The following is a 16,611-nucleotide window of genomic DNA, read 5'->3' on the forward strand; positions in this document are numbered from 1 at the left end:
TGCTTATTGCTAAGTCTAATTGAATGTCACAAATATTAGCTAACATGTAAGCTTCCTCTGAATGTTCTATAGTGTAAACCATTTTCCGTTGCAATTTTCACAACTGGTATGCTGGGGACTGAACCCAGGGCCTCACTGCTGGTGGCACGTGCTGTACCACTGAGCTACATCCTCAGCCCAAGTTGCAAGTTTTGTTTTTTGGGTTTTTTTCGGCAGTACTGAGGCTTGAACTCATGGTTGCCAGGCTTGCTAGGTTCTGCTAGGCAGGCACTCTTACCAGTTGAGTCACTCCACCAGCCCTCCAAGTTGCAAGTTTTGAAATAGAGTTTATCAAATTCATCCTACCTCAGATATGATTTATAAAATGAGTTTAAAGTCTCAATAACTACTATTTTTTTTAACATTGACACATAAAATGTTATGTATTTACCAGATATAATATGTCTTAAAGTATGTATACATTGAGGAATGACTGGCCGATTAACATGCATTACCTCCCATAGTCTCAGAAACTAATATTTTGTTTCTCCTAGCAATATTTAACATAATGAAAGATATGTTAGGCCTGGTGGCACATGCTTGTAATCCCAGCTGAGAGGCTGAGGCAGGCGGAATGCAAGTTTAAGGACAGCTTGGGCTATGTAGGAAGACCTGTCTCAAAAAAAATCTTTGCTTTTAATGTATGTTTATAACTAGCACTGTGCCAGTGTTAGTCCCATGATATCTTTTCCCATTCTGAAGAAACCCTGTTCTTAGTGTATTAGTTACTTTTATCACTGCTGTGACTAAGATTTGAGATAATTTAGGAGGAAATACTTACTTTGGTTCACAGTTTCAGAGGTGACAGTCCGTCATGGCAGGGAGGGTATAGCAGAACAGAGCAGCGTACCTGATAGTGGCCAGGAAGCAGTGAGAAGATCCAGGGAGGACCCCTAAGGAGACACCTCCAGTGACCTACTTCCTCCAGGAGACCCCACCTTCCCAGCAATGCCATCGTATTAGGATTCCATCAAGAGACGAACCCAGTCGGCAGGCCAGAGCTCTCAGGGTCTAATCGGCTCTGAACACACTCAGAGGTGTGCTTCATGAGTCTCTGGGGTGTTTCTCAATCCAATTAAGCTGACAATGAAGATTAACTATCACACTTAGCAAGCCAGTTTTCCCTTTCCAAAAGTGGAAGCCAAAGTTTACTGCACAGAATGAGCGTATTCATCTCAGAAAGGAAGGAAAGCTTCCTGAGCCCTGGCTCGGAGCAGAGTAGCCTGTGGCCTGCTGTGGAAGAGAGGAGCTGATGCTAAATGGCGCCATTGTTCCTTTTTCAACTTGCACCAGATAGTGTTGGGATTGTGTTTGAACCATCAAACACACTGCAGAAAATTTTTTTACTGGTATTTTCACTTACTGTGTTCTCTCTTTCTAATTGTTGAAGGCTGATTTTTTTTTTTATTGTTTTTGTTTCATTTCCTTTTATCTTCTTTTCAAGAGAATGTCCTGTAACCAGTCCTCAAGGGTAGGTCTATGGTGACAGGGTCTCTGCTTTAGCTGGATTTCATTGTTGGGGACAAGTGGGTGTGTGCTCTTCCTTATTGCCTGGGAAGGGAAAAGTCCCCTCAATGCCTTTGACACTCAGGGTCAGGGGAGAGGGTGCATATACCACATATCTATTATTCCTGACTTACATCTCTATTCCCTTTCATGATTTTTGCTATGATTTGAATGGCCTCTCCCAAACTCAGGTTGAAAAAAAAAATTTAGAGGTATTACTGCGGGGAGGTACTAGGGGCCGTTCTCTGGGCCTTGCACTCGCTAGGCAGTTACACTTGAGCTATGCCCTAACTCCTTCTCACTTTAGTTCTTTTGGGGATGAGATCTGACATTTCGCCCTAGTCTGCCGGGACCTCTGTAGCTGGGATGACAGGCATACACCACCTATGCCAGCTAATGGTGGAGATGGAGTCTCACTAACTTCTCACCTGGCTGGCCTCGAACTACAACCCTCCCAATCTCCACCTCCTGAGCAGTTGGGATAGCAAGCATGAGTCATCATGTCCAGCAAAATGGTTTTAATATTTGTTTTGTTTTGTTTGCAGTGCTGGGAATTGAACTATAGCCTCATGCTTGCTACACGAGCACTCCTTACCACTAGAGCTAGGCCCCTACTCCTTTTGCTTTTAGTTTAATTTTCAGATAGGATCTTGTGCTAACTTTGCCCTGGCCAGCCTTGGACCTGAATTCTACCTCTGCCAAGTGGCTGAGATTACAGGCATACACTACCATCCCCAGTTTAATCAACTCCTTTTAAACATTTCCTATCGAGTGCATATTTTATATTCTCCACCCCAAGCCTTTTTCTTTTCTGTTTTGGCTGTACTGTGGTTTGAACTCAGGACCTCCAAATCCTCCCAATATTGTTCTGTCACAAATATTGTTCTATCACAATATTGTTTCTATCACAAATTGTCAATATAAGTATTATTAAGGCCATGCTAAGTAGTCTTTGAGTCAAATAATATATTGTGATTATATTTCCTTGGTCTCACAAGCTTATTCTCCTCTTGGACTTATAGCCTTGCTTCTTTTATTTGTTTTGTTGTCTTTGAACTTATACATTTTGTGGAGGGGGGAGGTGTTCTCAAAGTTTTTCCTTTCCAGTTTCTACAATGGATCTGTCCAAGTCTGGACTACTTTCCAGGAGTGCAAATGCCTCTTCCTCCTCCAGTATGGATGAGTTGCTTTCCCAACCTGACCAATAGCTGTCATCATAAGAGTTCTTTTTGTCTCTTTCCTGTCTTGGATCCCATTTTTGCCAAATGCTACATCTTTTTTTCCTGTGTCCTTGCTACTATGAAAATGTCCCTTTTCTACTTGACTGAAAATATGAGTAGAAATAAAATTCTAGAATAAAAACATTGCATTTTGAAGACTTGGCTTTGTTCCCTGCTTCTAGTGTTGCATGAAAGTCAGATGCCACTCTCATCCTTGGTCCTGGGTGATTGACCTTTGGTTCTGTTTTCCAAGAAGCATTTAGGGTCTTCTCTGTATATACTTAATGATGATTTTCATTGATATAGATTGTTTATCATTTCTTGGACTGTACACTTGGAGCTTTCAACTTAGACACCCATGCCCTCTGGTTTTCAGAAATGTTTCCTGAGCTTTATCCCCTCTGTCCTTAATTCCTATGGCTAGGTATTGGATCTCCTTGACTGACCCTCTAGCACTCTTAGGTTTATACTCATGTGTCAGAAAAATCAATGTGTCCATATTCATCTGCTCTCATGCCACAACCATCCACACAGGGACTTCTGTGACCTCGAAGACTTCTCCCCACCAGCAAGCAAGTCCTCCATTCTGCAAAAACCACTTGAGTGTCTTCAAATCAATTAAGTTCTAACACTGTCTACCTGGAAGAAGAGTTAGATCCCACATGTTGATATATCAGTCCCCAAGACGGCCAGTCAGAAGCCCTAGGTTGTTTTACCTGAGCTTCTGACCAGTCGGGATTGCCTCAGCCTTCTTCTTGGATTTGATAAAAGTGGTTCACAGAATTCAAGGAAGTGCTTATGTTGGCAGGTTTATTATAAAGAATATCACAAAGACAAGATGCATAGGGCAAGGCCTAGGGGAAAGGGTACCCCTAGAGTACCCTGGAGCTTCTCTGGGTACCATCCTCCAGGGCCCTCCACCTATTTCTCTATCTGTAAGCTCTGTGAACCCTGCCCTTTGGAGTTTTTATGGAGACTTCATTGCATAGACATCACTGATTCCATCACTGGTCAGTGGCGATCAATTCAACCTCAGCTCCTGTTTTCTCTCAACTCTTCCTTCCCACCCTGGTCTCTCCAGTGACCAATGCCCATCTCGATGCGCCCTAGGGGCTGCCAGCCATCGGTCAACTCCTTAACATACAAATTGGCACGGACCACTTTGCAGAGTCCAGGGATTTTAGCAGTGGTGTCAGGAAATAGGGGCAGTGCATAAATATGTATTTCATAATAAAAATATCCTATCATCCATGTCTCTCTTCCATTTTCTGGAAGATTTCATTAACTTTATCATTCAGGCTCTATATTAAATTTTCTTGGCAGGCATTATCCTTTTAATTCCTGAATGCTCATTCTTGTTCTCTAATCAATTTGTTGTTTCATGGCTTCAATATTTATCTTTTTCTCTCTGAAGTTATTATTCAAGGTGTTTTCCCCAAATCCACTTCCCAAATCATCTCTATTTCCTTTAGTTTTCTTTTTTAAAATCCGTTCTGTCTGCTTGTTTCTTTGTTTTGGTCTTTCACTTTAGAGGTTTTCCTTAAGTGACTCTGACTATCTTGGTTTTTTTAAATAATAGCATTATTAAGATATAATTCACATAGTATAAATTCCACCCATTTAAAGTATACACTTTGGTGATTTTTAGTATATTTACAGAATTGCACAGTCAAATGCACAAAATGCACAATTTTAGAGCATTTTTATCATCCCAGAAGAAATCCCATTCGGTCCAACACTCCTTCCCCTTTCCTTATCTCCTCTTCCATAACCCACCTCAGGCAGCCACTGATCCACCTTCTGTCTCTATGGAGTTGCCTCTTCTGGACATTTCTTATAAATAGCATCGTATACTATGTGGCCTATTGTGTCCGGCTTCCAAGGATCAACATACTGTAGCATGTGTCAGCTCCACATTGGTTTTTTTGTTATTGTTGGAATCGGGGGTTAAACTTGGGTCTTTGTGCTTGTAAAGCAGGCACTGTACCACTTGAACCACATCTCCAGTCCATTTTGTTCTGGTTAATTTGAAGATGGGTGTCTCATGAACTATTTGCCCAGGCTGGCAAATCTCAATCTCCCAAGTAGCTAGGATTACAAACGTGAGCCACTGACACCCGGCTACTTCATTGCTTTTTATGGCCAAAGAATATTCCGTCATATGAATATGACAGATTGTATTAGTTCATTCATTGGCTGATGGACATTTGGGTTGTTTCTACTTTTGGGCTATTATGGGTAATACAACCATGAGTATGCATGTCCAAGGTTTTGTGTAGATGTAAGCTTTCCTTTCTCTTGGGCATGAGCCTTATAGTGGAATTATCTTTTGAGGAACTGCTAGGCTGATTTCCAAAGCAATTGGACCAGTTTTTGTATTCCAACCAGCAATATATGAGTGCTCTGCTTTCTCTACACCCCCACTGACACCTGTTACTATCTTTTATGTTACAGCCATCCTAGTGGCTGGGAAGTGGTATCATCTCATTGTGGTTTTGATTTGCATTCTATAAATGTCATGGATTTGGAAGCCATGGGTTAGTAAAAGAATTTATCAAGACAAGTAAGTAGGAAAAGCAAGAGGTTTATTAGAGCACTGCTAAGCAGTTGGCAGACAAGCATTAAAGGATGAGGTTGTGACAGTGATAGGTTTGGGAGAGGTTTTTATGAATATACTTGGGATTTTGCTGATTGGTTGTTTTCTTTCTTGGGGGCCTTGTTGATTGTTTTCCCCTTGGGACATGGTTTGAATGTCATGCACAGGAACAGTTCATGTACTTGGCTCCTACTTCCTCATTCTTCTGGTATCTTGTTATTTTGTTCCCCCCATGCTTCCTTAAGGGGGACTTTCTGCCACATTCTCCCTGGACAGAACAATAAAGCCAATCCTGATTTAAGTGGCACAGAGGTCTCATCTTCAGGATCTGCTTGGGGCTAAGTAAGGTCTAGAGACGTGCTCTGCCTTTGGCAGAAGGTTGTGGAACAGTCTGCAGAGACAGTGGGGTCTACCTGAGTACCAAAATCAAACTGTATGGAGCCTGATCCAGTAGGCTAAGGAACACTGGGCCACTAGATGGTGGAGATGAGAAGAAACAAGCTTGGTGAGGCTATTAATGGTGAAAGGTGAGGAGTGAACTTAAGATATATTGTAAGCACTTTTGTAAATGTCACAATAGACCCTCAGTACAACAAAAATATGATAATAAACAAAAAATAGAAAAAAGAAAATGCAAAGCTAAAAACAATGCTGAAAGGTCCAATAAGGAGGAGTAACAAGGAAACTAAAGGTCCCAAGAAGGGAGGAGCCAGGAAAGCCATGACTAGGTATTGTCCCATGAGAGCCATCCTTGAGTGACTTGTTCTACAAATTGAGAGGCCTGGTAGCTTAACTTATAAATATTAATTTGAACTTGTCCTTATCTATTAATCCAAAAGCAGCAGTCTTCCCCAAGTGTAGTACAGGTTCCCCCTTGGTCAGCAGTGAGCATCTTTAAGGCCCTTCTGTTCTGTAGGATTATGGCTGGTAGAAAGTCCATTTGTCCCTTAAATCTGTGAGGGTTTGAGATATGGAGTCTAGGGCATCACCTGTCTCTAGTGACAAGTTTGTGTAGATCAGGGAGGAAGAAATAACTTCTACTCATCACTATGTTTGATGTATTTCCAGAACCTATGAGCAAAAGTATAACTGGGTACCTCCTGTTTCTAACAGGTTGCAAATGTCCACACATAGGGAGGGGCATCTGGAGTTCTCCAGCAGCTATAGAAATAGCAGGTGATAGAAAGGCCAGGTACCAGTTCCTGTCCAGTTGGAAGATAGAGAGGCAGGTAACCAGGCTTATGAAACATTTCTTTCCATATCATGATTTGGTTATTTTTGGAAGGGTTGGCAAAGTGACTCCATTTGGAATCTGACATGTTTCCCTCTGAGTTTTTCTCCAAACTGTCTTAGAACAGTTTTCCCTGACAGTATCTGCTGATTATCCACCATGCCATTTGGATTCAATGATCCAGATCACATGAGATGTCCTGGTTGGTCTGATCTGATTCCATAATGAGGCAAAGTGATAGGTCAGGTAGGAGTTAGTGCCAATAAGATCTTTTTGGCCAAATTTAAGCAACAAAGAGATTGAGAAGAACTGTTTATTAGGGCGGGCTTACCTGCATTTCATTCTTAAGTGTAATTCTGTGGGTTCTGTAGCTGATATCCTAATATCCCAAAAATGCTGCTCATATTACTATTGTTAGAAGTTCTACTTCTGTAGAATGTCAACAGACAACAGTTACAAAGTTTTAGAAGGAAAATACAAAATATACCCAACAAAAGCAAATATTTAAAAGCTAACTCATTTGACAAATTAAGTACTTACAGAAGCCACCCTCGCCGAAACTGCTGCTATGAAAAAAGGCTTAGAACACCCAGGGGTAAACGTTTCAAAACAGTTTAGCAATCAGCAGAACACCTAATACAGCATTTTAGGATAAGAACAATGATCAACAGTGTTATGTTAGAACCATCCTTGTTACAATTAGGAGCACGTGTACATAAGCCTGAAGAGAGCCGGCTAGCATCACTAACAATTTTAACTTGGAGGACAGCAATTCATATTTTCCTAAACTTTGCATTTTAGAAGACTTATATATGGGGAACATAAATACATTTAATATATACAAAGGGGCCAGCAGCAACTAGCATCACAGCTAAGCAGAACTCATGAATACATATTTACTTTTTATGTTTGGGGTAAACTTTTGAAACTTTGGCTAAGTAAAATAATAGGTATACAGCACTGATAAAAATCAAAACTTTGTGTATATTGTAAGTTGGACTGGTGGAGTGGCTCAGGTGGTTTAGTGTCTATCTAGCAAGCTTGAAGCCGAGTTTAAACCCCAGTGCCACTGCCACTACCACCACCAATAATAACAATAAGAAGAAGTTGGGACAGTGCCAGTGATCCCAAATAGCCTGATTTTCTAATGTACAAGTGCATCTCATATAATAATAATAATCATTTAAAATTAAGACAAATAGATGTAGGCTAGGCTTTAAATAGTAAGACCGCCCAAATGGCAAATTTTTCCATGTGAATAGTACTGACTACAATTATCAGAAATGCCAAACATTTTATTGACCATATTTATATGTAGATGGTTTAGGTTTAGATGCAATGCAGTTTGGAAGAAGAGGGCACTAGCTGGTTATTTTACATATATTAAATTTACACATTTTAAACTCTTTAAACATTTTCACAGCATTTAGATAAAGTTTCAACATGCTGTAGCTGCACACACCTTTACTCACAGACAGGTAGAGCACTAAATGTATCAGACAGCCTAAAATAATAGTTTATTGTTTAACCACAGTTATAAAGTGCTCATTTAAAAGACTTTGACATATACAGATCATTAAATGAATTTTGATTGAATTAAGGCTCAGTTCCCTAAGTAGTCAAAAGTCTTACAAAATCTGCAGGAAACACAAGCAATTATCTCAATAAAATGCAAAATCTTTCTTAAGCCAGTTTCTTGCAAATGTTACCAAAAGCAGAATAATATTCTTAAGATAGCGTCATTGTTATATAAGAAATAGGTGTTACTGCTACATCAGTTCATTGAATCTTGACCTTAGAAAATCCTTTAGATGAACTTTAATTCATAGCCAACAATTACACATAGCAATCTTTTATAAACTTCATCTTTTATATTTTTCTTAAGACCTACTCATACACTTTTGCAACTTTTCCTTTTGGGGGCTTTCTGGTTTTTGTCTTATCCTGCCTTTTCCATTTTGGAACAATTCTTTAAGACAAAGCTTACTTTACAAAATCCTTCCTCTTCAAAGAGCATTTTTTCCTTTAACTTTCTTTTCCAAAAATATACTTTTATACCTTCTTCTATCTCTTTCCTCTGAGCTGATTTTTAATATTTTTCTTTTAATTTGTAAAATTTTTGAATTTGACAAAATCATTTTTTCAAAATAAAATATTCTTAGCAGTCTCTTTTTGGCAGTTCTGGTGTTTGAACTCAGGGCTTCATGTTTGCCAGGGAGGTGCTGTATTAGTAGTCTTGTATTTCAATGAAGACCTAGGAGAGCCAGGCATTGGTGGCTCACACCTGCAATCCTAACTACTCAGGAGGCTGAGATCAGGAGGATTATGGTTCCAGGTCAGCCAGGGCAAATAGTTCACAAGACCCTATTTTGAAAATACCCAACATAAAAAACAGCTAGCCAAATGGCTCAAGTGGTAGAGCACCTGTCTAGCAAGTATGAAGTTCTGAGTTCAAATTCTAGTACAACCAAAAAAAAGGAAAAAGAATTTATTGAGACAAATAAATAGGAGAAGTAAGAGGCTTATAAGGGCACTGCTAAGGGAAGCAGCTGGCAGGCAAGCACAAAGAAGGTGTTGCTGTGTTGCTGTGAGGTTTGGGGCAGATTTTTATGGACTTGTTTGGGAGTTCACTGATTGGCTGTTTTTTCTTGTGGGCCTTGTTAATTGGTTGTTTGTTCCTCAGAATATGGTTTGAATCTCATGCCTTGGGAACATGTCACCCACTCAGCTCCTACTTCTTCATTCTTCCTGGCCATTGTTGGTGCCACGCCTCCATAAGGGGGACTTTCCTCCACACTGGAAGACTGGTGGTTTTAAGCCTCTTTTCATGTTACTGGCTGTTTTTAGATCTTCTGTGGAAAAATGTCTTTTCATATTTTTTCAATCAGATTATTTGCTTTACGCTATTGTGTTATGAATGTTCTTTATATATTCTAGATAAAAGTGCCTTAAAAAGAACATATTTTTCAAAACTTATTTTCCTTAACTGGCATGTGTTGGGTTTTTACATTTTTAATGGTGCCTTTTGAAGTACAATTTTAAAAAATCTTGGTTAGTTGTTTGTGCTTTTGACATTGTACCTAGGAAGGTTATGCCTAATCCAAGGTCACGAAAATTTATGCCTGTATTTTCTTCTGAGTATTTTACAGTTTAATCCTTGCACTTAAGTCTATGATCCACTTTGAATTTATTTTTGTGTGGGTGAGAAGAAAGGATCTAACGTCATTAGTTTGTATGTGAATATTGTGTTGTCCCCAAGCCCTTTGTTGAGAAGAATTCTTTCCCCATTGAATTGTCTTGATATTCTTATTGAAAATCAATTTACCAGGCTGGGGATGTAGCTAAGTGGCAGAGCACTTGCCTAGCATGCATGAGACCCTGTGTTTGACTTCCAGCACTACCAAAACCAACAAATTTAAAGGTTTATTTGTAGACTCTCAATTATATTTAATTGATCTACACAGAGATCCTCTGCCGCCCACTCCATTTAAAGTATCAAGCTAACTAGAAACCAACTAGAAGGTCCAATTGGTGTTTGTGAGTATACCTGTGGTTGTGACTCTGGGGTCATTATGCATTGGGCAGCACTTTGCTGTGGGTGCATGTGCTCCAAATGCAGGCCTTTTATAGACCCAGGATTCAGGATGGACTCATAAGGCACAGCCCTCATTCTCTGGCTTGAAGAGTCCACCCCTATGCCTCTCTGTTGGCTGTTCCCACTTCATCAGGAATCTGGATGCTTGGGACCTTCTGGAAAATGACCCCCTATTACTGAGCATCTGTCACTGCCATGGTATTTATGATTCCTAAATGAGCTATCTGGACCCTCTTTGATTGTCTGTTTGTTAGGTGTTTTGTGCTTGAGGCCAGGTTTATCTATGTAACCCAGACTGGCCTCGAACTGGCCATCCTCCTGTTTCAGCCTCCCCAGTGGAGGTATGACAGATGTGAACTGTCACCCAACCCCTTTCATCCATTATCTATTCTTTTACTTTCATTTTGCACCAAAGATACCAGTGATTTCCTCAGGGCCCAAACTAATCAGCATCTTCCTTGTGTTCTTTATCAGTGCAGTGCTGTAACACACCCTCTCCATTGTGGTGTGTTACTGATTTTAACATCTAAAGATCAATCCTGGATGTAGATTCTTTCGTTCCATTAACACCACTAGTTAATGGAACGAAAAGAGTTTTTTGAACTAACAAAATTTATTTTTTAGAGAAGTTTGAGGTTCACAGAAAAGTTGAGCAGAAAGTATACATTCCACATACCTCCTGACCCAGCACCTGCAAGGCTCCCCAGCTCTGCCACCACCATTAAGACTCCCCCACCAGAGTGGTGCGTTTGTTACAGTCAGTGGACCAGCATCATTTTCACCCAAAGTCCATAGTTGACACAAACATTTATTCTTGATGTTGTATATTTTGTGGGCTTGGACTCCACCATTATGGTATCATACACAGTAGTTTAACTGCCCTAAATATCTAGTGTACCCTTTCTGTTCATCTCTCCCTCCTCCTAGTCCTTGGCAACCACTCATCTTTTTACTGTCTCCATAGTTTTTTCCTTTTCCAAAATGTAATATAGTTGGCATCATACAACATACAGCTTTTTCAGATTTGCTTCTTTCACTTAGTAACATACATTTAAGTTTCCTCCATGTATTTTCGTGGCTTGATAGCTCATTTCATCTTAGAGTTGGATAATATGATATATATGTTGTAGTTTCTTTATCCATTCATCTTGGGTATCTTGCTTGCCTCCAAGTCACAACAGTTATGAATATAAAGCTGCTATAAACATCCATGAGCAAGTTCTTATGTGGACACAAATTTTAGAAGCCTTTGAGTAAATACCAAGGAACACAATTGCTGGATCATATGATAAGAGAATAAAATAGTTCGTTTTCTGTTTTAAAATACTGCCAAACTATCTTTGACAGTGGCTGTTCTATTTTGTATTCCTACCAGCAATGTAAGAGAGAGTTCTGAAGTGCCATATTTGTACAGATATTGGTGTTCTGGATTTTGGCCATTCCAATAAGTGTGAGCTGATATCTCATGATCACTTTAGTTCCTTAATGGTATATGATGTATGCTTGTTTGACATGTGTACATCCTCTTTGATATTTGAGGTATTTTGCCTATTTTTTAATCAGGTTGTTCATTTTCTTCCTGTTGAGTTTGAAGTATCCTTTGCAAATTGGGGATAACCATCCTTTTTCAGATGTGTATTTTTTCAAATATTTTCTCCCAGTATGTGTTTTGTCATCTCATTCTCTTTACATGGTCTTTTACAGAGCAGAGTTTTAAATTTTTATTAATTAATTTATTAATTAATTTAATAAAAATTAAATTTTTATTAAAATCCAGCTCATCAGACATCTCTCTCATGGGTTGTGCTTTTGGTGTTGAATCTAAAAAGTCATCGCTATACCTAAGGTCATCTAGCTTTTTTCCTATGTTATCTTTTAGAAGTTTTATATTTTTGCATTTTACATTTTAGTCTATTATCTATTTTAATTTTTTCCTTCTTTTTAAAAATTATTCATTTATTCACATGTGCATACATTGTTTAGGCCATTTCTCCCCTCTTCCCCCTGCTCCTCCCTCTCCCTCTGTGTCTTGATTGACTTTTTCACATGTGAATTTCTGCTTCTTCAGCACCATTCGTTGAAAAATATTATCTTTGACAAAGGATCCAAGGCCTTTGTACTGCCTTGGATCCTTTGTCAAAGATCAGTTGACCATATTTATATAGCTGTATTCTGGAATCCTTTCCTCCCCCCTCCTTTATTCCTTCTCTTCCTCCTTCCCACATTTCTTTCCTCCCTTCCTTCTTTCCTTCCTTCCTTTCTGGAAGCTGGGGCTATGGGTACATGCCACCACACTCAGCTTGGGTTCTTTGTTCTGTTTCATTGATCTATTTGTTTATTCTTTTACCAATTCCATATGATAATGATTACCATGGTTTTACAGTAAGTAATCTGTAAGTGCCATAGTGTTGGTCCTCCATGTTAGGAAAAACACCGCTCACAAAGACAGCTCAGGAGAAAAGTCTCACGTCCATAGAACAAAGTTTAATGGCAGGCCCAAACTGCCAGGCTGGCGGGGAAAAGATGTCGCAGCCACAAGTCTGGGCGAGCAGTGGCTTTTATAGAAGGGGAGGGTAAGGAAGTTAGCGCATGCGCAGTAGTCTCTGGCAGGGGTGGGGCTGTCATAGAGCGGGGGAATTTCTGTTAAGGGGCCGGGCTGCCATTTTGGCTGATTCACGAAATGGCGACATTATTACTCTATCACTCCAACTCTATTCTTCTTTAGTGTTGAGGTAGCCATTCTAGACCTTTTATCACTCCATACAACTTTAGAGTCAGTTTGTCAGTATTCACAAAATAACTTGGGATTATGTTGCATCTGAAAATCAGGTTGGGAAGAGCTGACCCCGACAATATCAAGCCTCTGTATGTGTGAACATGGGTCAACTCTTCATTTATTTCATTCTTCTTGGGTATTTTACATCAGTTCCAGAGTTTTTTCAGATAGAGCTAACATGTTATGGTAGATTTATTCCTAAAGATTTCATTTTAGCATTACTGTGCTAATATAAATAATAGAATCTTTTTAATTTCAAATTCCTTGTTCATTGCTGTACATCAGAAAACAATTGACTTGTATATTAACATTGTAATGTATAGCCTTGTTGTAAATGCATGTTAGTTCCAACAGATCCTTTTGTTAATTCTATATAGTTGTGTAGACAAAGCAGGGTTTTTTTTTGTAGACAGAAACAGTTTTGTTTCTTCCTTCCCAATCTATATAACTTTTACTTTTTTGCAAATTCCGCCTCTATTCCTGGTTTACTGAGAATTTATTATGTATAGTTATTGATTTTTTTTCTTTTTTTTTTTGTGGTACTGGAGTTTGAACTCAGGGTCTTGTACTTGCAGGGCAGGTGCTCTTACCACTTGAGCCATGCCCCCAACTGAGTTATAGAATTTTTGCAAATGCTTTCTCTCTGTCTGTTGTTATGATCATATGTTTTTCTTGTCTTTTTTTTTGTGGTACTGGGGATTAAACTCAGGGCCTCATGCATGCAAGGCAAACACTAAACCACTGAGCTATATCCCCAGCCTTCATATGTTTTTCTTCTTTAACTTGATGTGATGGATTAATTGGTTTTCAAATATCAAACTTGGGTAAATCATACTTTGGTTGTTATGTGTAATTCTTTTTATATACTGTTGATTGAATTTGCTTAAATTTTGATGAGGATTTTGTCATCTATGTACCCAAGCAATAGCGGTGTAATTTTCTTGTGATGTCTGGTTTTGGTGTTAGGGAAATGCTGATCTCATAGAATGAGTTAGGAAGTATTCCTCTGCTTCTCTTTTAAGGAGAGAGTATAGAGATCTGATATAACTTCTTACCTAAATGTTGGGTAGAATTCACCACTGAATCCATATGGCTCTGGTGTTTTCTGTTTTGGGAGGTAGTTAATTATTGATTCAATTCTTTAAAAGAAATAGACCTATTGTGGGCAGAGCCGTTCACAGTATTCCTTAATTACCCTTTTAAATATCTGTGGGCTCCTTCACTGATGTCCCCTCTTTCATTTCTTTTCTTTTCTTTTTTTGACAGCATTGGGATTTGAACTCAGGGCTTTGTGGTTGGTAGGCAGACGTTCTACCCTGCTGTAAGTAATTTGTGTCCTCTCTTTTTTTTCTTAGTTAGCCTGGCTTATGAATTTTGATCATTCAAAAAAATCAGCTTTTGGTTTCATTGATTCTCTCTATTGAATTCCTGTTTTTAATTTTATTGATTTCTGCTCTAGTTTTTTCTTCTTTTTCTGTTTGGCAGTGCTGGGATGGAGCCCAGGACTAGGCATGTAGTTTCTACTGAGCCACACCATCAGCCCTCTAATTTTTATCATTTCTTTTCTTCTCACTTTGGATTTAATTTGCTCTTTTTTTTTTTTTTAAACAAAGCTTAATTTATTTATTATTTTTGGTGGTAGTGGGGGTTGAACCCAAAGTCTGGAGCTTTTGAGGCCTCCAGCCCTGTTCTTCTTTCTGAGTTACAAAACCCAAAGCTTAGATCAATGATCATAGGGCTGTCATCCTTGTATGTATGTATTTAGAACTCTAAATTTCCTTTACCCACTGTTTCTGCTGCACTGTTTCTTACAAATTTTGATAAGTTGCATTCTCATTTTCACTTAATTCATAATATTTTTTAATTTTCTTAGTATTTCTTTTTTGAATCATCTTTTCTTTAGAACTATGTTGCTCAATATCCTGGTATTTGGGCATTTTTTTCAAGCTGTCTTTCTGTTATTTGCTTCTAGTTTAACTGAATTGTGGTCTGAGAGAAGATATTATGTTGTCTATTCTTTTAAATGTGCTAAGGTCTGATTTATGGCCTCTGAATTTTAAAGACAGTTTAGCCTGTAAGTTGAGGCCATTCCTTTTCTCCCTGGAAACCCTGTGATCTTAAACTTTATCTCATAGTAGCATGGAGTCTCTGCAAAATAAATTTCACCTGCTTAAGAAATGCATGCCAAGTCACTATCAGTATAAACTATTAATTTATGTCCATGCTTGGACATAAACATTTTTTTCTCACTTTCTTCTACCCAAATTCCAGGTAAGAAATCAACTAGAATCACATAATGCAGTTAGCTGGTAAAGATTATATTTCCCTTGACTCTAGCTAGGCTCAGGGAGCAAGGCCAGGAATCTCAGAAGCCAAGGACAGAGCACAGGTTCTGCCACAGCCCAGACCCCTTCGGCCACTTGGGAGCTGGGAGCTGAGGCAGGGCTCACCATGAATGTGTTCTAGTTTAATATACTTTTTTCCCTGTGAGAAGGAGCATTTTGGGAACCCTAAGGGAGGAGTGTGACCTAGGTGCAGCCAGAGCCTGTCACCTGCATCCTGCCTCCTGCCGTTAGCATTTCCAGGGGTTCCTTCTGGGGAGTATTGCTCAGAGGCCAACCCCTTTTGCATTGCCTCTGACAATAGCCTCAATTTAATGAGATCACCCTCCCCCATAGAACAGCTCCTATGATTTTCTGTTACCTAAAAGGTAAAATCCCAACACCTCAGTCCAGCATTCAAGACCTTCAGATCCTGCTCCAGGTACCCACTTTGAGGTGAGATGGGCTCTTTGGAAGCCTCAATTTCTGCTTCCTATGAAGCTGTGTGACTATGGGTGCTTTTCTTAACCTGAGCTCAATGTCCTTAATGTAAAATGAAGATAATCAAACTGATGTGAGACAAAAGTGCAAAACAAAGGCTAAGTGCTTGAGACTCAGAGGTCCCACCTACAGGATGTTGGCTCAGCCCCACCCAGCCCTCTTCCACACCTGTACAGTAACCATAGCAAAATCATGCCCCAGTGCCTGAGTGCATGTGGCCCCTAGACCAAAACACCTCTGTAGATGTCACCTCTGCCTACAACGCTTTTCTCTCCAATGTTTTGCCTTGAGAACTGCAAGCACTCAGATCCCCAGCTCAGCAGACATCTTGGCGATGAAACCTCCCCCATTGCCCCTCAGAGGTCCTCTCTTGCCAACTCCATGTGGCTCCTGCAACCCCCAACCCAGCACTCATCAGGTCTCACTGAAATGGTTTATAAGACTCTGGCCACTCTTAGATTCTGAGCTACTTGGGGGCAGACACCAAGTTCTGTTTATATTGTATTTCTAGGACCTAACACAATGTGGCACATGGTATATACTTGAGAAACGTTTGCTGAATGAATGAAAATGACTCTTCCACTCTGTCTTGCTCACAGTAAAGGACAAACTGTGAGAGGTCAAGGAGACACTTCTCCCTAGGAAATGCCCATTTGCATCTGAAAGGCATCTCAGCCATCAAACAATGCAAAAAGGCTATAAAACCCACTCCCCACCCTGATCTACAGGATCACTGGTTTCCGGGTCCCCCTGCATTCTCCAATATGCAGTCTTTCTCTTCTCTACAAATAAAACTCTGCTGTTAGAGTCTGTCTGTGCTTTCATT

General features: G+C 39.6%; 1 protein-coding gene across 1 annotated transcript in view; it reads left to right on the top strand.

The window, feature by feature from the left end:
* The window catches only part of Lats2 (large tumor suppressor kinase 2), a 77,101-nt gene extending 62,744 nt beyond the window's left edge, over positions 1–14,357 (top strand). Inside the window, exon 8 of the mRNA XM_074043709.1 lies at positions 14,230–14,357. Coding sequence (XP_073899810.1) covers positions 14,230–14,265 — 36 coding nt within the window. The 3' untranslated portion in view covers positions 14,266–14,357. The remainder of the gene's footprint in view (positions 1–14,229) is intronic.
* Positions 14,358–16,611: the final 2,254 nt, after the last annotated feature.

The sequence above is a fragment of the Castor canadensis genome, chromosome 10 (genome assembly GCF_047511655.1).
Source record: "Castor canadensis chromosome 10, mCasCan1.hap1v2, whole genome shotgun sequence".
In the NCBI taxonomy this organism is placed as follows: Eukaryota; Metazoa; Chordata; class Mammalia; order Rodentia; family Castoridae; genus Castor; species Castor canadensis.